Source organism: Rhopalosiphum padi, chromosome 2, assembly GCF_020882245.1.
Source record: "Rhopalosiphum padi isolate XX-2018 chromosome 2, ASM2088224v1, whole genome shotgun sequence".
Taxonomy (NCBI): Eukaryota; Metazoa; Arthropoda; class Insecta; order Hemiptera; family Aphididae; genus Rhopalosiphum; species Rhopalosiphum padi.
In genome coordinates, this window is record NC_083598.1 from 38004083 (window position 1) to 38030981 (window position 26899).

Sequence of the window (26899 nt, forward strand, 5' to 3'; positions counted from 1 at the left end):
TAATATTTTTTATATTACAACACAATAACTAAAACCGTTATTTTTCGTTTAAACGTCAATGTCTATAATATATATATATATATAATATGTTGTTGAATTTTTATAATTTTTCCGTATGACTAAATATATTCCTTTACAGTACATAGTATTTTAATATCGTTTCTAGTATTATAGTAACTATTGAACTATCATGTTGAATTTAAATATTCATAATTTTAATATTATGTCTTATATAGGTACAATTATATTAATAATTTAGTTTATTTTGAAAAAAATCATAAATTGTTAATAAAATATTATATAATGACTAAATTCTGGAAATATGTAGGTACACACATGTGACAGAATTTGGTTTACTTACCAGGCTGGGTTCACTCGACCTATCTAATAATGTCTATTATAAGATTAAACACTGGTCTATGTTAACTAGTACCTAAGTTATTATTTTACTTTTTTCGATTTCGCTCAAAAATGGTTTAGACTATAGACCTTTCATTTACCAACCAATCGATTCGCTGACATCACGTATGCCTGAAAATACTAAAATTTAAAATATATTTTTTACAATAGATAATTTATATTATTTAATATGTATCATGTATGTGCTAAATATATTAATTTCATCGAATTCTTCTATTGAGAAATTAATGAATAAATAACAATGTTGTTATATTATAAACTTTTTTAAGTATAGCTCATAATATAAACACTATGTAAATATTATAAATAAAGAAGTTTATTCAGGAAACAACCAACAAATCGTAAAAATTATGAAAAAATATGTGGTTAATCGTTTTATCACATATTATTATGATAATGAGATGATGATGACATATTATATATTTTAATAAAACTTGTGTATAATATTAGACATTGGTATAGATGTATAATAGTATTAAAATAGTTTCTGAATAAAGTCTACAGTTAGTTTAATGTAAATATACTAAAATATGATTTATGAATGTATGTTTACAATAGCCGCATGTGAAATACAAAAATAAGTATAACCTATTAATCTGTATAATATAGTGTATGCTATTATAACCTGTTGTATGTGTCCAGTTTGAAGTTATTAAATATTATTTTGTTGAAACGATCAATTTATAATAGTTTTTAATAAAAAATAATCTAAAAATTAGATTTCTAATAACCTTGGTTAAATTAACGACGTAGTATTGTCAGTGTAGAGAAAATTGGGGATCTTTAAATTAGTGATCTCATGATTCTGGAATGTACTTCTAACTTTAAATTGTAATTTTAATCATGTACGTTATATCTGTATAATATTAACAACAATTGCTTTTAATAAAAATCCTATAACGTTAATTGTATTCCTAAAATACATAATAGTGATAATATTTATTTTAATATTTTATTTTATTTGATAATTATACGCCCCGGAGGGCATTTCTAAAAATACAATAATGCAGATATAAAATAGATAAAAACAGATAACGGATAGTGAATAAGTAAAAAGAAATAGATAAAGTGGTAGGACTGAGGTTGGTTTAGTAGGCAATGTTTTATTGTTTAAGATTTTTTTATTGATTTTTTTTTGCTTACACTCAATTTGTGTTAAATTGTACCTGATTTTAAACAATTTCCATTAATTAATATTACCAACAAAATATTAAGGTATTTTTATGATTAAATTAAAACAATGAATTAATAATCAAATTATATTAACTAATATGTATATCATTATAATATAACATTTTTTCAATATTTATTTATTTATTTATGAAGATTAAACAAATTAAATGGAGCGTTTTTAATACAACTAAATTATATAAAATTTTATATAATATAATAAATACATTGTTTATAATATAACTATATTTAAGTTTAATTCATAAGCTAATTTAAAATATTCAGTTGAATAAACTTTATTTAATTACTTACCGAATCTTAAGAGGACGCTCGTATGTGTTGTCTATGTCTTACAGACGTATAATATTGCAAATTGTACGTTCATAATAATTCATTTTACTATCTATTATTTTTAAAACTTAAGTGAATTGACCTGTTATAAAATTTTTTAGTAAGATTATGTATTATCCCTTAGACTTTTATTGATGTTTGAATAAAAGTCTTTGAGTTTCTCTAGATAATAATATTACCTTTAAATTTTATAATTGGTCAATTCACTCCAATTTTAAAAATAACAAAGTCAAATAGAATATTATGAACGTTAAATTTGTCACGTTGTATGTTTGTATAACGGAGACAACACATTCGGTGTTAGCTTAAGGTATATTCATAGATAATGATATAATTATTTTAGACATTTTAAAATAATTATTTTAAGTGGCATTGTCAAGATTTATTTGGGTAATTGTATCTAAAGTCGTTTAATGGAATCACATTTTAATCACTGATAAAATGTATTATGCCTTATAGTTTCTGTAAGCTAAGGAATTAGAAACATAAACAATTAATGCTTTCTAGAATATGGATACGGATAAAAAATGTACTAAGTTAAGTTTATGATTAAACCCTCCGAGTGTGTCATTAACTAATTGCAAGTTAGTTTAAATCACAAAAACATTACCTATCAATTTAGATTTATATAATAATATTATATTATAAATGTCAATATTATAATTATTTTATGCATACAATATATAATCATACGAATAGTTGACCTAACAAGCAGGCTATTCAATATATTACATATACTATTAAATGAAGGCGTTAAATTAGAACATTTTAAATTTATAGTGTGTATTATTTATAATAATTTATTAATATGTGATATTATAACTTTATTATAATATTATTACAATATTCACAATATTGCCTATTGAAGACACGTTTTTCGATTAATTGTTTTATTCTTGAGGTTTTTTTATAAATTCTTTAATAACGTTATTTCAAAATAAATATACATTCTTTGAGTATGTTTTTTATGCATTGCACGTCATTGTAATAACTAATAAGTTATATGTGGTATAATAAAAAATATTTTTAATTATAACAAAAAAATAAAAATATAAAAATCATTAGTTGTATAACTTTAAACAATCTAATTCTAAATAAAAAAAGATATTTACATGTAATATTAATTTTAACCCTAAATATCTTAGTTAATGTTACATTATTACCAGATATTAAATGGCACATCATTAGATCAGTTTTAGTTAGAATCAGCCTCTTATTTGATTAGTAAACATTTTTTTTTAATAAGAAGTTGCTGATACTATAAACATATAAACATCATACTAAACCTATACGACGAAAGTAGATAAATATAGATAAAATAAAATATTTAAGTAACCTATGGTATGTAATGCAATGCACGTAGCACGTTATATTATTATATTAATATAATCTTATGAAATGGGCGCTCAAAGTATTTGTTACTATAATAAAACTATCATAATACCTAATGAAATAATTTTGCTATGTCATATTAACCAACAGATTTCCAGAATTCAACGTAGTACGGGTACGGTTATACTTTCGTGTACTTGTGCTATCTACTATCTAGATACTGCAATTAATATTCTGACACACTCATGTTTCATCTATCAACAGGATGTCAGGTCTCACAAGAAAATCACACGGTATGTATGTGCTCCAAAGTGATCTTAATGGAAACTATGAAAGACATAATAATGAGTATTGAATGAGGAATCTTGAATTATCACTACCATAACTATTATTACTCTTGATTATGAATAGATATTTTCGTGCCATTATAATGTATTTTTCACACTAATTACACGATGAATTATGGAATAACTTAATTAACTATCATACTTCAATATCTCAAATTTATTTGTTATCAATAATTCAGTCTTAGTGATATTTAATTAATACATTATAGATATTTATTATTACATAATTTAAAACAGTTAATAATAAAAAGTCATGAGCCAGCTAGTATTCATAATAAATTATTTCTATGTGTAAACATCTAAATTCTTTTCGAGTAGAACATATTTTTTTTTTAAAAAGGAAGGGAAGTGGATTCTGCTCTTCTATGCAAAAGATAAAATATGTCAAGTGGGTAATTGTTTGGATATGTTAAATTTGAATTGAATGATAATTAATTGTGTATGAACGATTCTGAACGACTCTTGTAAGCCTATATCATTAAGTTGATTTTATGATATGCTTTTTGATATTATTATTAAATTAATATATTTCACTAATAATATCATGGTAGGTTGATTTAATTGTTGCCAAAAACATCGCATTTATTAGAATATTATTAATATTTAATAATTTTAATAATAATAATAAATATAATTTTATAATACATTTATACTCAATTATATTATTGTTATTAACTTTTGAGTCGATACCACCTTACCTTATCGTAAAACAGTGTGAATAGGTTTATGGTATAATAATAGCTAGGTAATTTCTTAAAATTAATCTACGTATATTAAAAATATCATTGCGTAAAGTAAAATGCATAATACACGTAAACTTTTAAGTTTCTAAGAATAATGTTTTAAAATTAAAACGAAATAATAAATATCATTATTCAGCATTAAAATATGTAATTTCATCCAAATTTGAATTTAAATATCTATAAAAAAAAGTTGTGATTGTATATTTTTTAGATTTTTAGTTCGAATATGAACTACTTATAACGAATATCTTATTTAATTTTCAAATCTTAGCTATTAAAATTGAACATTTACAAATATTGTTTACTAAAAAATATTTGAATCTTTATGATTTTAACGAATTTTGTAAAAATTTAAACTTAAATGCGAATAAAAAAATATACGTGTGTATTTTTAATATTATTATGCAGATAAAAGAAGACGTATGTAGATTTTAAATTACATTTTCAACAATTTTAATCCAAAATTGCTTACCAAACTACTCCCCAAAAATTGAAAATCAAAGCATTTTCTTTACCCAAAAAGGAGATGACAGAAAAAATAACACACATATTATTGTAAAACCAATACATTCATCACTCTATTTAGAATCTAAAATTTGAACAATTATTATTTATTTAAAAAAATGTATCATTGGTTTTTATTAATGATAGTATATAAATTTGGGATTGTACATTTTTAATTTCCGCTGAAAAACTGCGTGAATAATTGTGCCCGCAGAAATAGTAAATTTTGTACTGTCAGAACATATGGCCAAATTGAAGGAATCTTGAAAAAAAGTTGAAAGTTTGAACCTATAGACTATTAAAGTCTCCACTCAGTATCAGTAAAAGACAAAAATCTTTCTTTAGACAGTTAAACTTCTTCCACAATATAGTAAAAGTATACAATAAATAATATTAATCGTTATTTGAATGTGTGGGTTTAGTGAAATATGTACAACCACTGAAAATATTGCCTGTCTTTTCATGAATCCAGACAAGCTACCTTTAAAGTTAAAAATTGAAGCAATTTTACTGTTCCAAATGTGATGATAGACCAAAAATTAAAAAAAATAGGTATACATAATAACTGTGTGAAATCAATCTATTCATTACTGCTCTTATAGAGTCTAAAATATAATTTTATTAATTAAATATTTAAAAGTAAACATTAAATTACTGTCCAAAGTAGTGTATGATTCATATTGGTTTTATCTTGTTTTAATTTGTCTTACTTTTTAATAAATCTAATAAGATAGTTTGTTATAGATTTCGAATTCTACGCATAATGATTCTTCGTCTAATATATTATTTTATCTTATTTATACTCCAAGGTTCATGCATAAAGAGGCCACGGTATACGGTGAAATGATTTTGAAGACGTGGATTCGTAATTCAAGCAAATCGTAAAATAAAATGATTTCTAGTCGATAAAAATATACTACCTAATACCTATGCGCAATGTTGCAAAGGAACTACTTATAAAGTATGTTTATTTTTTTCAAAATATTTAAAATACTATCAATAGTTGAATACTATCTTGGCTAATACTCGTATATGAATTAAACTAATATTATACTAAATATTAATATTCAAATATTTTTGTATATGTATGTTGAATTACTTTTAAAAAACAAAACATAAAAAAGAAATTGGTAACCACTCTTTTTCCAGTATTAAGTGTCATTAACTAATAAGTAATAACTATATTGGATGCATTAAATTTGAATTGCATACGAAGAGCAATTCATAGAAGACGGTCTATTTTGTAGTCTCAGTTATAAAAATTAAACATTTTATAAATTTTTAACTAAAAAATAATTTTTTTAAGCATTTGGACTGAGTTTAAAAATTTTATTAACATTTAAAATAATTCAAGAAATGCAATCAATTTGTCTATAAGCAGCATATTATAATAATTTATCTTCAGATTTCGAAAGTTTTATTGAGTATATTGAGTATAATAGAAAATGATATTAATTATAGTAAAATGTTTTATGTATTTATGATCAATATCGTAATATCGTATATTTTAATAATAGCTCAATAACTAAGATCAGTTGAGTATAAATCATTATTATACTTTTAAATTGTTAATATCCAATACCATCAAAATTTGAAATTGAATTGCTTATAAAAAATGCTTATGACTACTCAAAATTTTTTTTTTAATTTCTTGTAAATAAACTTAAGAGGAATATTGTACACGTTTTAATTGCGATGACTAAAAAGTATCAATTAGATCCAATTTGTTACAAACAACCATCAAAGTTAAAAATCAAAGCATTGTTTATCTATATCTATTATTACACAACATAAAGAAAACATAAATATTATTGTAGAATCAATACATCCGTCGCTCATAGAATCCAAAACAATACTATTTATTTTGTTATTTTATTATATTATTGTTAGGCTTTAATATAATTATTTGGTAAAAATGTAACTATAATAATTCTAACAAATTAAGGTTTTTAAATTAATTTTATCATAATGTATAATATAATATATGTTTGTTTAAACATCTATGTATTTATTTAAAAATCCTAATAATAAGTTTTCATAGAAAAAATATAATTGTAGTTTATTTATTTTTAAATCATTATTATTATAGTTTTACAACTATATATGAATAAATAATATCAAATATTATAATAAATTTGATAAAAATATAACAATAATTATTAATCATGCTAGTCAACCGATATAATAAAGTCTAATCACACATTCACACGTCATTAGATCCTCGAAAACATTAGTTCAACTGAGCACAAGACAAGTTCCCAAAACTATAATAATTGCATGGTTATAATTTATAATCATGATGAATAACTTTTAAATTATTATGTATATATTACACACAAAACTATATTTTGAATGGAGCTGTATATTTTTTTCGCGTAGTATATGTTTTAATTAAGATTTAAAAAAAATAAAAAAAATAAAAAAAAATAAAACAATAATAAATCATTTAATAAAAATTGGTTTTCAATATCAATAATAAGTATTTAAAATTTCATTTAAATAGTTGAAAGTAAAAGTCTGATATGAATTTAATATTTGAATATTTTTTTCAAATATTTTGCAATTTTGTTTTATGTAAGAATTATTTATTAATTAATTAATGCCTATTAGGGCAATCTTACAAAAGTAAATATACAAAAGAAACATACATAATATTATTATTATTAAAATACTGTAATTTGTATAGTCGTTTATGAAATAATACAGAGAACATAATATAATTTGGATTAAGTACTGTTGGTAGACAGAACTATCTTAAAAACGGTTGATGGGGTGATTGCGATTATAATTGGAGGTATGAAAAGTGACGAAAAATGGAGCAGTGGAGTATGTGGAATGTTGGGGAACTCGAAATTGTACACATGATAGGAGAGACAGCGCATCATATGTACCAATGTACCATCAATAAGTTTTTTAAGGGATTTTAGATTTATATTAGTTCTTCTGTCAGCTAAGGTATCAAAGCATAATACACGTAGAACAGGAGTGTAGTCGTGTACCAGGTGATTGATTTTGAGAACACTCCCGGCATAGTATAGGTAACCTATGGACACGTTCTATATGATTAAGGCGTTGGATGCAGTGTGGGGATCCCATAGGACGCAAGTGTTTCTAATAATGGGTGAATTAAAGAGCAGTAGAGAATTTTTAGTGAGAACTGAGAAAGGCAGTTTAAAGTCGGATGAAACACGTCTTATAAATCCTATTGTCTTATAGGCTTTGAATAAAATTAAATAAATTAACATATTTTTAATACAAAATCGCAGAAATTGGTAATATTTTATTTTAATGAAGTTTTATAAAACAATATATTTAGGTAAGATTTTTTTAATAATAGTTTAATTTGGACCAAAATAGATATCTTACCAGACTCTAACTCCAATTGAATTTTATAAACATACCTTTTTAAATAATGTTCAAAGATTGTCGAACAGAATTTTATTACACATTTCTAGGGAGAAAGTAATTTATAAGAGTAGCCAAAAATAAATAATAATTGAATAATCAAGAGTTCTTATAATAGCGCTATTAAAATTATATTTAATGTTTAAAAACATTTACAATATAAACATAAACTAAATGGTACACTTAATACTTTTTATTCATATTGTATATATATTTTTTGTATGAATAATCCTATCCAGTTTGGTTTTTTAATATAATTTTTTAGGGTATGAAATTATGAAATTATGAATAGTATAAATTTAGTTATAAGAATGTTCGGAACATAAATAAGTGAAATTTCATACAATTTTTTTAATAATAACTTAAATATGAATTTTACTTTAATTAGTTTGATATATAAATAGGCATATACGTGGACACAAACATAAAAATAAAATATTCTTTTATATAAACTGTTAAAAAATAAATACGATAGGTAGGTAAACAACGAATATCAAAAATAAAAAAAATAGTTCAACAGTGTAATTAGGTGCCTACGCGGTATATTTTATTCAGCAACAGAAGTATCACGTTACTACATTTTTATAGTGTACAACAATATAGTCAGTATAATATAATATTATATTATTCTGGTTAGAATAGGGTTTTTTGAGGGCTTCATTCATAACGATTGTGTTACTTGGAAATGTTGTACCATGAGAATATTGTTTAGTATACTGTAGGCAGTTCACGAAACAAATAGGCAATATATTTTTCATTTCGAAATTTTGGTTTGAAAGCCAATAAAAAAAAAAAAAATTAAAATGATCGTGGACTCTAGTGGTTTGACGGTACCTTTCGCAATTTTGTGTATTGTAGATTTGTTTGGTATATTCCCGATAGTCGTGTTACCAGGACCAGTAATAAAATGTGGTAAGTATAATGTGGAACAATATATTATTATTTATTATGCAACAGTGGATATTGAGTAATAATTAGGGGCACACAGGATGGTTGGGAATACCACTAGCTATCAGTGTATTTACAATTCAAGTATACACTGCAATATTGTTGGGGAAATGTTGGATCATAGCTGAAGAAATTGAACCAAATATTGTAAAAAAAAACCGGTAATGTCATATTAGTATATTTTATTAAAAATTATCGAATAAGCGTGTTTCATTAATAGTTCTAAATCTTTAATATTTTAACGTATTTTAGGTATCCGTATGCTGCTTTAGCTGAGCTTATTTTTGGTGATAAAGTAAAACGCATTGTCACAGTTATGTTGGACGTCGCCGTATTTGGTGCGTGCATTCCAAACCTCCTAATTGGTAAGAGTTGTGACGTTAATTTTTACCGATCATATCCTGTAATCAATAAACATGTTTTTAAACTTAAGCTTCTTACAATCTTCACATTCTTGGAATAAAACTTTCGAATGATAGTTTTAACGTGTCACCGTGTATTTGGTTGATTGTTATTGGAATAATATTGTGTCCACCTCTTTGGCTTGGGAGTCCAAAAGATATGAAGTACGTAGAATGTGGTATTTATTTAAAATAATTTTATTTTTGACTGAATAGTTTAAATCAGGCATGTCAAACTCAAAGTATCTACTGGAAAAAAGAAATTTAATGGAAATCTATATTCTACACGGCTAGTAATAATAAAAAATAAAATAAAAATGATAAAGTTTTATTATGATTATTTATTTAGTATAATTTATTTACTCGTATGATTTTATTTACCTCAAATTATTTTTTATAAAAATATTATTATTACTTATGATCTAGAACGTAAATACTAAATAGTCATAATAATCTATTAATACATAAACAATACATTTTTCGCGTGTACGTATTTCCAACGGCCAATAATAAAACTTATCATATATACATTATACTTACATACATGCATACATACATCATACATTTATATTTACAATAAACGTAAAATAATATAATTTACGACGACCATTGAGATTATACGAAACGTAAAAAAGACAAAATACTATATAAAATCAATATAATTTGTAATGTTATCTATTTTTTTTTTTTATGTAGGCCATATTTTACTGAATTTTTTTGTTTATCATAGGCCGTTAAGAAATGAGCCACAGGCTGTGAGTTTGTCATGTCTGGTATATACATATTGTATAGTACCTATTATGTATATATATTTTTATTAAATTATTTTTATTTACAATCAATATTAAGTAATAAGGTAAATAAATTTGAACGGAGAAAATAATGATATGAAGTTCATAGATAAAATATATTTAAAAGAAAGGATTTGAATGATAATATAGATATTTAATCGCTTATGGAGCTTAGATGCTTGATCAGAAAGAGTCTTCTGGAAAGTTCGATTGAAGATTCCTAGTATACCATAGGACATTGGTTATTGTTTTGAAATATATTGACTAGAAAGATTGCATGATTTTTATAGTTGGATTTTTTGATTCTCCCCAAAATTGGATTCTATTAGAAGTCAAAAGAATAATGAGTAGCTTGCTGTTTGTTAATTAATATTTTTTTTACAGTGATGACTTAGATTTTAATAGCAACGTAATTAATAAATTATATGAGTTTATAAATTTAATTCAATATTGTTTTGATTTATATTTTATAGTTTGATAATAAACCCTAGTAAGTTATTTACTACTTGAAGTATTTATATACAATATACCTGTCTTTACACAAAGACAAAATTATGTTAGTTGTTTGTTATTATACGTCCATTTTTTTATGTAATACCAGGGCCGGATTTAGGAATGTGGGGGCCCTGGACCCATCCTTAGAAGTAGATATTTTTTTCGATTACATAATAATATATTTAATAACCAAAATTCCAAATAACTAGAATTTTGGTTAGGAAAAAACAATGATTTGTTGTAATGAAACAATAAAGATAATAAATAAGCAAATTGCATTTATTAGATTATAATATGTACTATCAATCATCATAATATATGTACAGAACTTAAATAATAATTGTTATAATAATATATTCATATGATCACTTTGCGAGATTTTGTTGCCGCAAATTTTTCAACTACTTGAGAAAAATCTAATGATCTAAGTATGTCACTTTCAATACTTAACAATGCAAGTTCTGATAGTCGTCTTTGTGTCATCGAAGTTCGTAGTCGGTTTTTTATTAACTTCATTTTTGAAAATGATCGTTCTCCACTACAGTTGGACACCATCAAAACCAAATATATACGCAGTACTACTTCTATATTAGGAAATGTACATTGTAAATTATTTTCCTCAATAATTCTGTATAAAAACATTTCCCATTGCTCATTATCTTTACGTGTTTCTATATATATTTTTACAAATGAACCGAACTGTATAAGTTCGTTACCGAGTGAAGATTCTAAATCATTAGAATAAATGCTAACAAGATAATTTGCAGCAGATTGTAGCTCAGAAGTTTCTAATTTTTCAATTTTATTTAAAAAACCAAAACGTTGACAAATTGTTTCATAAGCACCTATTCTTTCGGTTAATGATACTATCAATTGATCAACTACTGAAATAAAGCTTTCTATTCTAAATTTTTCTTTTGGTGATAACTTGGTTGTTGCTGTTTGATACACAAGTTGTATATGTATATTTATAACTTGTTTTTTTTTTATCAATATTTAAAACCATACCAAATTACGAATATTATTTAATCGGGATTATCCTATGCTATACATGTCCATAATAATCGATTTTAAATTTATATTTGTAAACTCGCAACTTATTTTTATGAATTTATAATATACAAGTATATTAATAATAAGATTTATTTATATATTTATGACTTTATCAACGATTAACATTTTTATTGAAGTTGTGGTTTTATCTATTTTTAAAATATTATATTATCCCGTTTTATATTTAAAAAAATTCCACTGAGAAGAGGCCCTTATTTTGTGGGGGCCCGGGGCCCGGGGCCCCCTGGGCCCTCTCCTAAATCCGGCCCTGTGTAATACTAATATAATATATTATGTACTTACACAAATATATATAAAATATAAATATATACCAATGTTTATAAACATTAACATACATTTTTATAAAAACTGTAAGCTTTTTTTCATAATTATGGTAAATATTAGTTTTATTTTGTCACTGAATATTGTGTTATTTTGCATTTTATTCACGTTTGTGGAGAATTTTTTGCTGGTTAGTATATTTTAAATTGTTAGCTTATTTTGTGTATTTGGTTAAAATTATATTAGATTTAGAACTTTAATTATTAATTTTATAGTAGCTAAAATAAATAAAACATTGACTTGATTATAGAAATTACGTAATGATTGATATTTGATAGGCATATTATGTGTTTATGTTATGAAAGTCCATTGACCATCAATAACTTTAGACTGCGGTGATGTTGAACCAGTAAATTTCTAACTATTTTTAGTAGTGCTCTTATTGTATTATTGTAGATACTTTGAATTTTTCTATTGGTTGATAATGAATTATAGACTGCAATTACGAGCTTAGATCAATATAATTAGTTTTTAATAAGATTTCGTAGATATTAACTAATATAGTAATAAGAATATTTACCTATATAACATAATGGACTATAAAAGTATATTAAAATGTATAATATATTAGTTATTAATATTACCTATGTATATATTACAATATTACATATTTTATAATTAAAACATATAATATATACACTTAAATATTTTAAAAGGCTTTAAATTTACTTAAGCCTAATGGTAGGTATGAACAAATTATGTAACATATTAAACGTAACAAATACGCTATTAATGTTGTATATACTTGCATAATAATTTTATATTTTTATTTAGATGGATTGCATCAAGCTCTGTATTTTTTGTGGGCTCAGTGAGTGTTTTAACATGGATATCAATGTACAATACACAACGTGAAATGTATACACCCATTCTCGAACCTTCGTGGAATAGTGTTGCTCTTGCTTACGGATTATTAGCATTTCAGGTTTGGATTTTATTCAATTATTCAATGAAAGACTAAATTGATAAACGCATATAGGTGCACCTAGAATTTATATTGAAAGTACAGGAAATGTAATTCACGAATATTGTAGTTTGATGTCCATCCTCTCGTTCTCACTATACAGATGGATATGGTTAACAAACGAAAATTGCCCCTGGCGATCATCTGTGCATTTTTAAGTAAAGCGAAATCATTAATTGAGATTATTTGAAATATTTTTAACTGTATTAAATTCATATATCAATGTATTACAGTAACCTGTAGCTTATTTTTAATAACTACTACCATTGGATATGTACGATTTGGATCGCTCTTGAGCTCTAATCTACTGGACCAACTGTCTGAGAGTTATATATTAGACGTCAATATAACTTTAGTCACAATTCAAATATGTTTATCGACAGCAGTTAGCACCACGGCACTGTTTCAGCACATTGAACATTTTTTTAAAATACCTAAAGGTATACTAGAATCTATAAAAAATACTTAGTCTGTTTAAAATTCTTTAACGCTGTGTATAATAACTGTTATATTATGTTTAAGAATTCAATTGGAGAAGGTGTGTATTAAGATCGTGTATTGTGATGTTGGCGGTAACGATAGGAGAGGCTGTACCAAGATTTGACCTATTGATGGGCTTAATCGGCGCACTGTTGACTGGTCCATTAATGTTCCTCTTGCCACCATTGTTTTACATTAAAATACGATCACTCCGTCGATTAAAAACCAAAAAGTCCGAAGGGGTGTGTTATCGCACGTTTCCAAATGCAAAACCCACTCCGATAGTTGGTTTCAAGCGTTTAGCACTGTTAGTGTTTATAATATTGGCTGGAACGTTGGCGACCATCTTGTCAACGGTATCCGGGATTAGAGATACAATTATATATGCCAAGTTCACGCCTTCGTGCATAATGAAATTATTTGAATGACATAATTTGAAAATAATATGTTTGTTTTTCGCATTTGTTAATCAGAGTAAACACTGAAAAACGGTATGTGAGATGTGACTGTAATAAATTGCTGAATAAAAGTATTTGGTAACGGTCAGTTTTTCTTAATTTTTTTTAACTTGATTTAGTTATACGACAAAAACAAACCTATCTATAATATAAATATATATATGTATATTGATTGATATATTCAAGGTATACTTTACTGGTATTTGAGATTTAAATAGAATTCTTGGTAAATAGTACACACACACACGGATTATTCGGTTTATATTGCAATGAGAAATAAAATGTTTCCGGAACAAATAACAATGCATATATGTAAGTAAGTCAGTTGCCACTGTTTGCTTAATAATTTTTAATTTATTTTAATGTTCTCATAAAGCTATGTGTACCTAGGTTAAAAAGAAGGTACATTTGTATTTGTTATGGGAAAATGTAAACATTGGTTTTAACGAGGTGATGAATATGAGTCAAGGGCAACAATAATATACTGTCGTTCCCAGAGCATTGGCCTCTATTCACATGCTATTAGCATAACAGATGCGTGGTCGCATGCATACAATAGCCCACTTTTAATCGATTCATTGTTGTCCGATTTTACGATTTCGCGACCGTTTCAGGGGTTTCTATTTTTCACATAATATCACACGTATATCCGGTAAATAAATATTTATAAATGTATATGTATAGATTATATGTATAGCATAAGAGGAGTTATAATCGGTTGAAATCATACATTTGTATATTGTATGTAATAAAATAAATACTACATTTATTTTAAACCAAGATACACGTGCTCGTGCATTGGATTTGAATGCATCGCAATATTCGCGATATGACTATTATATAAATAAAATATTTTAATCAAACTAAGACATTTTAAGAAGATAAAAATCAACCATATGCGATTTACATATTGTAAAGATCCGAGGCGGCGCCTTGCAGACATAACTGACCTTAAACTTGAATGACCAACTTATTCGTCCTCCGTGAACGCGCGCATGTGCCCCACCAAAGACCGGTTCGACATTCCATCTCACTGTATCTTCGAACAGAAGAGACAGTGACTTATCTGTACTAGTAGCTCCCTATCGTCTCGTATGTTATAGTTAGGTTGTATTTAAATTGGTATTGTTTTATTGTTAATATTATGACAGTAATGTGTTATTAACACGGAAATGACTACCAATCCAATACCATTTTAAGATGCATAACGTTTGGATATTGTGGTTGTTTGCAGCAGCGGTAAGTAACTAAAACAATATTAGTATTTATGTATTTAAGTAAATGTTGCAGAGTTCAAGTAAAATTTGACAATTTAATTATTTAATACAATCTATACTAAATAACTATTTATTACATTGATATATATATATGCATATTTATATCATAGATAAAATAATTTATTTTTGTATTATCTATTATAAAATACTAAATCTGTCAAAAATATATAATCACTATTTTATTCGAAATCAGGTATGGGATAATTATAACACGTGGTATCTAAATACTAAATACTTACATTTATTTATAGTGTACCTTTATAAATATTGAAATAATCGATACTTTGTCGCATCAAATAAATCAAGTCATTTAGAATACATTTAAGTGATTATGACTATAATATATATATATATTATGTTGATATTATAAAATATAATATCTACATCATATAGGATTAAAAAATATTTACTACTATTGTATAGCAATGTCAAAACATGTGTTTGTGTATAAAATATACCATTATTTTCAATAGAAATACATAATAACTATAGTGAGCAGAATATTGTATGACTTTATAGTCCAAATCATGTTGTTATTATAGTTAAATCCTTAAAGCCTAAATTATATTATGATGTTTACTGGCATGACAAGTGATTAATTCATGAAAAAAATATAAAAGAAATACAATTATTTTTTAATAAAAGTGTGTTCAAATTGTTATAATTTATCATTGACATAATATTTAAAATTTAAATTGATTAAATAAAATTAATATTTATTTGTTTTATTATTCGGTCTATTGGTCATGCATCCCGTGAAAGTGAACTACTGTACATTTTTTTCTGATATCCCCAGCCTCAGATGTACACAATAGATGAATAAAAGTAAAAAGGAAAATATTGACTCTTTTAAAAGATAGTGAAAACCATAGATGACATTCAGTTGAGACTGATGCATTGATACATGTCCCTATATTCGACTTTATTAGTTTTCATAGTTTATTGAAAATATCACAGCAGCCTCGATAACAAACATTATGTGATAATGTTGATAATAAACTATTTAAATAAAATTCAGTTGAATAATAAATTAAAATTCATAATTATTTAAAATATTTTTTTTTGACATTGTTCAACTACGTATATAGCTATAACCTGGACTATAACCAATAATAAATTATTATTATAACTTTTAGAAAGAACTATTTATCAGGTGTTTTGTATTTTTAATTTGTGTTTTTAGATTCAAATATTAATTAATAATATTTTGTACAATACGCCAGTACATACTCATATTATGTATATATATTTTTTAATACTAGACCATTTAAAATGCTGTGCAAGATTGGTACAAATTAATTAAAACAGGAACAATGATAAAATATAAAAGCTAAGGATAAAAAAATGTTATATAACAATTGTTGGTCTCGTCCATCCTGCGGTAGGAAACATAAATTAACAACTATATCTCGGAAGCTGAATTTTCTCGAATTAAATGTATAAATTATACAGGGTCATACGTATAAATCGAAAAAGTTAACCCAAATAATGAACTAAGCCTAAACCGTATGTCTGTCATTTATATAATGTTTTTTTATAATATCAAAGAATGTGAATATTAAATAAAATACTGACGATTTTATGTTATAAAAATGTTTAATTTAAAAAGTAATACATTTATGATGGTCATCAAATATTTGTAATTCAATATTTAAAATAGTTAATTTAAAATAATTTAATTACGTTAAATATTCATTTGTTTATATTTATGTCACACTAACGATAAAAAAAATATTCTTAGAATGGATATTTTCACGAAAACTGAGTTCTGAGTATTACCTTGTTTTATAATATATATTATAATATACTCTTTATCACTGATTATTATATTTAATAAATAATATTAATTTTACAACATGAATCATTTTTATTATGTTGCACACTTTCTATACTATGAACAAAAATGTATTTAAGATCTTATGAAGCCCAAGGTATGTTAGGTTATCCAATCATAATTTTTTTTTAGTAATTTTTTTACTTTTTAAAAATTATATTGCTATTTTTGGATTTTTTTTAATGTACAATTAGAATTCATATTATTATATTGTGTATATTTTGAGTGCATTGTGTATGATTTTTGTCATATGAGTAAACAGTATAAGTTGACACTAGCTAGAAAAAAATGTTAAATAATTTACCTTTCCTATACGGCTTAGGTACCTATTATAAAATATAGATAAGAAACTTAGTTTGTAAATTTAGGTATTTAAATTATAAAAACGAAGAACAGTTAACAATTTAAATGACATTCAAATATTTTAAATGAAGAAAATAAATAACTAGATAAGCACTTATTTGTTGACTATAATAATTTTATTATAACTTATTTTAACACAAAATATAAATATATCTTTATTATCTATATTATTTTATTAAGTATTTAGTACATTTAGTACATCGCGTTTGCTTTGATTCGTAGATAAAATGTCTATAGATACACGGCAAAAGATATTTTATAATATTTTACTATTATATTGTAAGTAAATGTCGGAAAATGTGTAAATATAGTTACGTGGGACGATAAATTAAATTAATAGTGCAGCGGCCAGCAATATTGTTGGCACTTGTGAATATTGTGGTCGTTAAAATGAATAACTGCATGTTCTAAAATGTGACAGATGTTTCTAAAATACCACTTTAAACATTATGTTCGTGTATATAAACGTGTTACAGGCATTTGTGGCTGTCGCTTGTGACGACCTCGACGACTTTCCTTTGGATAGTGGCGGTAACGACGATGTGACAGATAATGACGAGTCTCCTGATACCACAACAGTAGAAGGTGAAATGTCCATGTCCAATCTCGATATGGACGATGTACCGTCGGATGAGTCTGTGTGAGTATATAATATGTCAAAAGTCATAGAGTTACCAGAAAAATGTATTTAAAAATGCATCATGTCATACTCGTATTAGCCAGATAGATCGTTAAAAATCCTCTACTGCTAATGATTAGTCATCTATCTTATGGCGCACAGCTTTCTCTATAGTAGTTTTTATTACTCTACACCCACATTTGTGTAATAGTGAAAGAACATGCTATTTTATCTATGAAATATTTAACTTTATGTCTTGAGTATAATAAATTGTTGTTTCTTGTCAAACTTTTAGTTTCATAAAAATAAACCTACCATAACTAAAATAGTTATAATTCTGTAAAAGTAAACGATCACCACTGTTCATTGATTCATTAATTAAAACTCGTGTATAATTTAAAAAAAACATAGTTCATTTTTTTCCTACTAGCTAAAATAATGTAAATCGTCTTGTAAGTTTTCAACTAGAATTCAAGTTCCGTCCTAAATATAAAAATTGAATTTTATAATATAGTATAGTTCTAATTATAGTTGTTAAAAATGAATTAATATTTTTTTTCAAAAATAATTTAAAACATTATTAATAACGTTGAAAGTGTATTAAAAAATAATAATGCAAAGCATATATAAAAATTGGTAAAATAACTAAATGTATTAAATTATTTGTAATACCTGTAAATTAAAAAATGTAATAATTATATTTAAGTATTATACATATGAATAGATTTTTAAAATAATTAGTAAAGACTATTGTAAAATAATTTTTATACCACAGGAAAAAATAAAAAAATTGTCTGAAAATTTAAACCATATAGTTATTATAGAACTGAAGAAAATAATTTAATTTGTTAATAATTTAATAATAAATTAAAAGAAAATTGATGATATTTGTGAAAAACTGGTGAAACAATATTGATTAAAAACTTTCTATATTATGAAGTTAATACTATTACCTATTAAAGTTTCTTATTTATTTATTATTGATATTTAAAAATATATATGAAAGATTAAATTATGAAAATTTACTAATATTTTAGTTAAACTTTTTTTTATTGAGGACGGAATCGATGAAAAAAGAGATTCTTAAGAAGAAACAGCTGAGGGTTTCAAATACAAAATATATTATAATAATATGATGAATGATGATAAGCAAATCCTAATGTAAAAGTTAGATTTATAGTTATATATAGTCGCATGACTTTCGTTACTTAACTAAAAAATCATTTTTGGACAACGTTTGTATAGACAATGGTTGATATGGTTTATAGATCATGGTATACATTGTCTTAATTAATAAAATCAATAAATCATGTTATTAATGTCATTAATTATATTTTAATCTTTTACTTATGTTCAAATATATGATGTGTATTATCGTCGTGTAGTTTTATTTATGCCAATTTGAAAAACTACTAATAATATTAGTAGTACATTTATTTTTTTAGTTATCTAATAACCCATATATCACGCAGATAATATAGTAACCGATCACTATTGGTTAGCGTGCTTTTCAACTGCATATACTTATATATTGTTGTATTGTTTTTAACATATAATTTTCGTTAAATTAATTAACCAAAGGAAAACATCATGTTAACGTGCTAATATATATATATTATATACAGAAATATGGCAGATCGAAAATCCGACAGTATGCAAAAACTTGTACAGTCAGCGATGCGGAAACCGGGTATGAAGGAACGATTGGCTCAAGTCGTGCCGATCATCAAGGCTATGACCCCAGCACAACGGCTTGCACTCGCCGGCATGGTGATGGGTAAGGGCCAATCGCAGAACCTAAACAACAAGGTGCTGAACGCGCAACTGCTGTTGCCTATCAGCCAAGACATAGCGGCTATGCTGAGGAACGGCCAGCCAGCCTCGGGCGGCAGTGGTTCGTCGGCTAGGGCGTCATCCGGTTACGGGGTCAGATATACACATACTAATATCATATTATTACTTATTATAATATTATAGTTACCGTGCGGTCGATTTTAAAATCCAAACACTATATTATTATCATTATTATTATTATTATTATTGCATTTATACCGTACGCGTAGCTCGTAGGTATATATATGTATATCGTATTATTATGGCTCAGAATTTCATGTTTTATTTTATTTTATTCATTTTAAACAGTCTTACCATTTGTCCGTTCCTCCTAATCGCCTCCGAATGCCGAATACGTTGATCCGCCGGTTTCCGCAGCGGATTATTGAACGACCAAGTAACTGGTTTTATTTATAACTTATACAAATATAGCTGGTCTCAAGGCCGTTGACCCAAATAACACGTTTGCATTAACGCCGAAACAGGTATGAAGAGACCCTACTCGCCACCTGCAACTGTACTCAGACAACCCAGCAAGGTACCGGAATCGCCGCCTACCTCCGAAAGCCCACTGGATGACTGCGACTTGTTTGGTGATAACATTTGTCTAAACGTTCAAGCATATCCCGAGTTAGTACATATTTAATGAGCGTAATATTTTAAAAATAATTTAATTTGAATGTGGAGGGATAAGAGTTAATAAGATATATAATATAAAACACATTAAAAGCGGTCCTAGGTCAGTTATAAATAATTAGAGGATCTTGAATAAGTTATCAATAATCCAGTTATTCAATCCAGTAATGTAGTAACTGGACTTAAAAATATATATTAATTGTTAATTGCTTATATTTAAGTAACTTTGGATGTTTTGATTTTATTTATTATAAACAATGTTAGGGTTTTGTTGCAATATGAAACTAAAAAAAATAATTAAACAACCTAAAAAAGACCCTATAAATTATTTAAAAACATAACTATTAATTTTGTTTTATTCTTTAAATGTATTAACATGGTTTAGATATAGATTTTAGAGTAACAATTAGTTGAAAATAAATAATAATTATGTGTAAGACACATATATACACTATATATATATATATATATATAGTTAATAAAGGTACTAGGAAAAATAAGATACAATTATTAATAATATTATGAAATAAAACCGATTGAGTCACTTTAGTCACATCGTAATACAATAAAATCCCGTTACAACGAACTCCAGGGGACAGATTTTTTTTCGTTGTAACGAAAATTTGAATAAGCTCTTTATAAGCCCTGCTTTTCGGCAGGAGACTTCTATATGACTTTCGTTCTAACGGGAATTTACTGTGTTATAAAAAAATATATTATATTGATGACCTTTTAAATAGGTACCTACTATCTAGGTGTTGATTTAGAATTCATTTTGTGAGGATAATCAAAAAATCTATAAAATAATAAAAAAACAAAATAAAATATCGCGTATTTTATTTTACGTAATATGAATCAAATTTATAGTTGAAATACTTGGTACCAGAGTTATAAAAAAACAAATGTCTAAAATATCCAATCTAGTAATTTAACGATTCGTGTATAAGTTATTGTTTAATTGCACTATATTTGTAAGTACCATATTTTTAAGAGATAATGAATTATATAATTATTAAAAAAAGGGGAGTATAAATTAATAGGATGGCAAAATACAATGATACTCATTTACTTTAAGTAGATTATATACTTATATAATATAAATTAGTAATTTTGCACTAGAAACTTGGTTGACGATTTCATTTATACATATATCGTTATTCAACCAAATTCACTCGTTATATTATTATATGTAAAAACTAATATACTAATGTATCAATATAAATCTTAGTCACTATATCTGAATATAAAATACTATGCTTGTCTAATCTATAATGTAATTACATTAGTGTTATATTTTATACGTTATTAAAACACGTTTTTATAAATATATTTACTTTCTTGCAGTTACGTGGGATAAGAATTTGTTGGTTTTGAATTTATTACATTAATATTAACCATTAACCATTAATATCTGAATTTAAAACCATTAAATAAACATGTTTAGGATTTTAATACTATTAATTACTATTCAATATCCAAAACTAAACCGAGTAGTTTTTATGAATAGTTTTTAGCCACTATCAACTATACTATATTGACTAGAGACAGTGTAGACTATCATATATTCTACTAGGAATATTTCAATAAAATATTGTTTTGGTTTAAATGATTACAGCCTGGAAATTATCGAAAGCATCGAAGATACAGTCAATAGTAGAGCTGCATTTCAAGCATTAATTAAAGATCCTAAGTATAATATTTCTGATTCTTTCGATGCAAATATATCTGAAAGGTATATAATTAGTTCGATAAAAAAAAATGAAGTGATTCTAAACAAATATTATTTATGCTATAGAAGAATTGATGGTAATCCCGAGGTTGCAATTTGTCAAAGTAAAGTAGCAATGGCAAGACCAAAAAAAGCTCGATCTACAAACGGTCAATGGAAATACGTAGTGAACACTGATGAGTATGTCCAAACTCTACGACTTGAAAAATGCTTGTAAGTCCCCATTTTTTTATATTATATATAATTTGGTTTGTACGCCTATATATTATTAACCTTATCAGTTATCGTTTATTATTTATTTAGGAAACCTGAAACTAGATGTTCTCATGTCTCGACAAAATTCAAATCTACATGCCATCAGGTGTATAATTATCATAGGTTGCTTACTTGGGACCAATTTTCTGGATTGACGATGGATATATTTAAGGTATTAGTTATCGTAATTATTATATTAATTGTATTGAAAATATTGGTGGTTTATACTTGACTGGATATGAATATAATAATATAATAGTATTTTTACGACTACAGGCTACAGCTAAGTCTTGTCTAGTTATATATATGTATAAACATAGATCTAAATTAAACGTTTTATTTCATATATTTCAGGTGCCTACGTGTTGTGCTTGTCATATCCAAGAACTGAATCCACTAGCTCCAGATAACTTCGAGTCACATAACTCCGTTGCAGACGATCAACATACCCTCCCTTCAAACACTAATCAAAAAAAGTTAGCACCTCATAAACGAGTACAACAAACTACTAGCCCTTCCCAATATACTACGGTGCATGAAACACTCCCTGCTAAATACCCGCCAGTAACTAGGAGACCATACAAGAAAAACCAGAATAAGTAATTATTATTTTATACAAACAAATATTTTACTTAAACGAATTTAAAACAACTCTTAAATAATATAATGCACACATAAAATATTGAACAACTTTTACCGACCTATCATTATCTCAATTTGACTATTTATATATTGTAATATTAATAACTAGTAATATATTACACTATTCACACTTGTAAACACAAAATCTAAAGTTATCTTAATTCAATCAAGATATATTTAATATATTTTCATAATATTAGCTTTCGTTTTATAATGTTCTAGTCTTCTAGATATAAGAAAAAAATTGATAAATTAAAAATACTTTATCTTTATTAGCTTATTTTCTAGGTAACCTTAGAAACTTTTATGTAGTTAAATGAACGACATAATATTTATTATGTATTAATATTTTATATTCTGGTACAATAAAAATTCAAAATAACAATTATATTATCTATACGACTATACATCATATAGTAGTATATTACTACAGTAATTAATTTTTAGTAGTCAAAATTGGAATAAAGATAAATAGCTAAATCTGTTTGTCACATTTTACCTATATAATACATACGCATACAATACACAATAATACAATATGTATACCACTTCACTACATCAGTACAAAATATATGGTAGTAAATATATTTACATAATATATTATAATAAACGCTAGTCGTTTTGAAATCAAATTTAATTCTCCATATTAGAATGCAAATTACTAATAACAAATGAATTCAAAAACCTTTTTATCATTGATTGTAATATAATAATTATTACCACTAGGTATTGCTATTTAATGACTAAACTTAACACACTATATAGTAACATTCGTAACGATAGCTTTCATAACGCGCAGTGACGCAGCGTACTTTGTATTGCAGAGAAAAAAAATTGTATTCAGTGTTCATTATTATATTTTATAAATGATTGTATTACAAAGTACCTAAATTTAGTTTTTGTTTTTATAATAAAATAAATAAAATAAAAAAATAAATATTAAAATTACCGATTGAAAATTACAAGTGAATACTTTTTATATTAATAGTATTTAGTCAGAATAGTTTAAGTGTAAAATCTCTTGTAGATATGAATTTGTATTTATACTTATCTTTTAATAAACGATTAAATTAAATATTTGTAAATAAATATCTGTGCATACTATGTATAAATATATATTATACTTTTAAAAACGAATAAAATAATTGTCGATATCTAAAATACACTAGGAGTACGTTATACAACTATATACTATTATAATTAAATAAACAATTTTACTTAGAATTTTAATTAAAATTTAAACTAATAGTTACTAAAAGGTATATTAGTTAATATTACAAATTGTTAAACATACAGTATAATTATTAATTTTAGTAGATTTAATTATTAAAAATTATACTTTACAAACAAACACCTATACGTACCCAATAATAATAAAAATAATATGAAAGATACATTATTAAGTAGCTCAGACAATAGCCTTTATTAAAATGCTCAATAGACGCTAATAAATGGTAATATGTTCTCGAAAACTTTTTATTTTTATCTTGAATAATAGTTTTTTAATTAAAATTCAGCATTATAAAAGTATTATATTCTATTTTTTGATTTATTTGATTATCATTTAATCTATTATATACTTAAGTTTATTTAACAGGAACTTTCATTGATATTATATAGGTAGTAACTAATAAATATTGATATTATACAGGTAATTAAATGGACAGATTATAATAACTTTACTAATAGTATATTATTAACTAACATTGCTATTTAATAATATTATGTATTGTTTAGCCTTAGCCTCAACTTTAATGTATAACTTTTATATCATTGGTTAGGTTAGTAATAGGTTAAAATAATAATATAAAACATTCTTATCATTACAATATTTCTATCACAATGAAGTCTGAGGAAATTAAAACAAAATAAAAATAAATGTAATACTTAATATTATACTATGGTGGTAATGTTTAAGTTAAATAAGTGTATTAGAATACAAATCATCTTATAGATAAATTTATTGTCAAAACAAACAATACCTTAACATAATTTTTTCGAAATAACATATGTGGCTAAAATATTTTGTTCTCTTAACATAGTATTATTTTAATATCTTGAGAACATCATTATTTTTTATCACCTAACCTAACCTAACCTAACCTAACCGATACAGATAGAAACAATGCTGGCGGACCCCGTAACCAAAATAAATAATAATAGTGCTTTATTTTCTTAACACATATTTTATAGCATGTTACAAATTAAGATTTTTATTTTTATTGTATTATAATTTTGAAATTGCATTATTTGAAATACTTATCCAGTTAGTTAATTTAAAATTATTATTTAATTTTCTATATAATAAAAAAATGAATTCGTTGACCTGCAACTCGAGTATATCACGGATCTCAGTTTTAGAAACACTGGTTTATAATGTATAAAACTTAAAAATATTTAATCATACTAAAATATATATTATTTTCACAGATTGACAACTCAAAACACTCCGACTGAATCACCAGATCCATATCAAACTACTAGGACCAATTATAACTATCACCCGATCATGGAATATTTTGTTTCTCCACAACCATCATCACCACCCGAAGTGCGGAAGCAGGACCTTATACAACGCAAAGCCGATTTGATGGCTCCCAATACTGAATTCAAAACGCCTAGCAACGGCTGGACTCCTATGGCCGAAGAGTTTGGCCCGAGACATTTGAAATGATTTCTATATTGTATTAATTTATTTGTTTATTTATTTATATTTTAATATTAAAGTTTTATATTCATAATACCTTTCACTTGTGTTGTTCCGGAAATACTAACATGGCAACACTTGACCGAAATCATTTCATACAATATTATAGGCAGTATAGATTAACAAACATTCAACTAATTGTTCCGGTTCAGTCACGTGCCAGGAACGCTTTCTTCCCTCGCTACAACCGACCGTCATTGCTGTGGTTTTAGTATTTTTTTTTCCAAGAAGTCCTCTCACTGTTGTTTATTTTGTTTCTGTTTGTATAAATAATAGAATATTAGCCTCGTATCTATCACCAAATAAACTATAATACACATGACTTATGACATCAATAGTTTAGATACACGATTATAGTGGCATACAAGCGTCCCATAATATTGAATCGTTTATTACGCTGGGTTCAAAATATTCAATACGTCTGCAATAGGTATAAGCTTGGAGCTGATCCGTTTAAATGGCAATAATGTTCCGGTATCCTTCTAACCGCAGTTTCGAGCTGCTCGTCAATTGTTATTTCTATTTGGATAGTAGTCCATATATTTTCAAATTCAGACCAAAGTATTCGGTATTTGTTGGTCACGGCCCTAAATTACGACCGGAAAACAGAATATGGCGTTTCGAAACGGTTTTGCGCAAACCATTGGCTAGACGGTGTCACCGTTTGTTCGATAACCGTGTGACATTTTGTGATAAACATTTTAATTTTGAAACGCACGTGCGACGATTAGTATCTTTCTGGTGTTCAACAAATTTAATTAATAAATATGTGTGTTATAGGATATTGATTGTTATTTTTA

General features: G+C 25.5%; 2 protein-coding genes across 4 annotated transcripts; both read left to right on the forward strand.

The window, feature by feature from the left end:
- The first annotated feature begins 8779 nt into the window (after positions 1 to 8779).
- On the forward strand, positions 8780 to 14292 carry LOC132923015 (uncharacterized). 2 transcript variants are annotated; one of them, XM_060986799.1, is made up of 8 exons: positions 8818 to 9184; positions 9261 to 9381; positions 9473 to 9585; positions 9654 to 9786; positions 13077 to 13227; positions 13337 to 13424; positions 13500 to 13706; positions 13789 to 14292. In XM_060986799.1, exons 1-8 carry the CDS (start codon positions 9076 to 9078, stop codon positions 14172 to 14174), a joined length of 1308 nt encoding a protein of 435 aa, XP_060842782.1. In that variant the 5' UTR covers positions 8818 to 9075; the 3' UTR covers positions 14175 to 14292. The 2 variants fall into 2 exon arrangements, 1 of the variants encoding a protein (XP_060842782.1); XR_009661083.1 differs by lacking the exon at positions 13789 to 14292 and having other exon boundaries at positions 8780 to 9184; positions 13282 to 13424; positions 13500 to 13560.
- Positions 14293 to 15248: 956 nt separating this feature from the next.
- Positions 15249 to 26133, forward strand: LOC132920535 (uncharacterized). Of its 2 annotated transcripts, none has more exons than XM_060982998.1 (10): positions 15249 to 15443; positions 18155 to 18318; positions 19923 to 20223; positions 20440 to 20527; positions 20616 to 20760; positions 22382 to 22498; positions 22562 to 22708; positions 22799 to 22922; positions 23105 to 23349; positions 25823 to 26133. In XM_060982998.1, exons 1-10 carry the CDS (start codon positions 15405 to 15407, stop codon positions 26064 to 26066), a joined length of 1614 nt encoding a protein of 537 aa, XP_060838981.1. In that variant the 5' UTR covers positions 15249 to 15404; the 3' UTR covers positions 26067 to 26133. The 2 variants fall into 2 exon arrangements, with proteins under 2 accessions (XP_060838981.1, XP_060838982.1); XM_060982999.1 differs by having other exon boundaries at positions 23105 to 23226.
- The last annotated feature ends 766 nt before the right edge of the window (positions 26134 to 26899 follow it).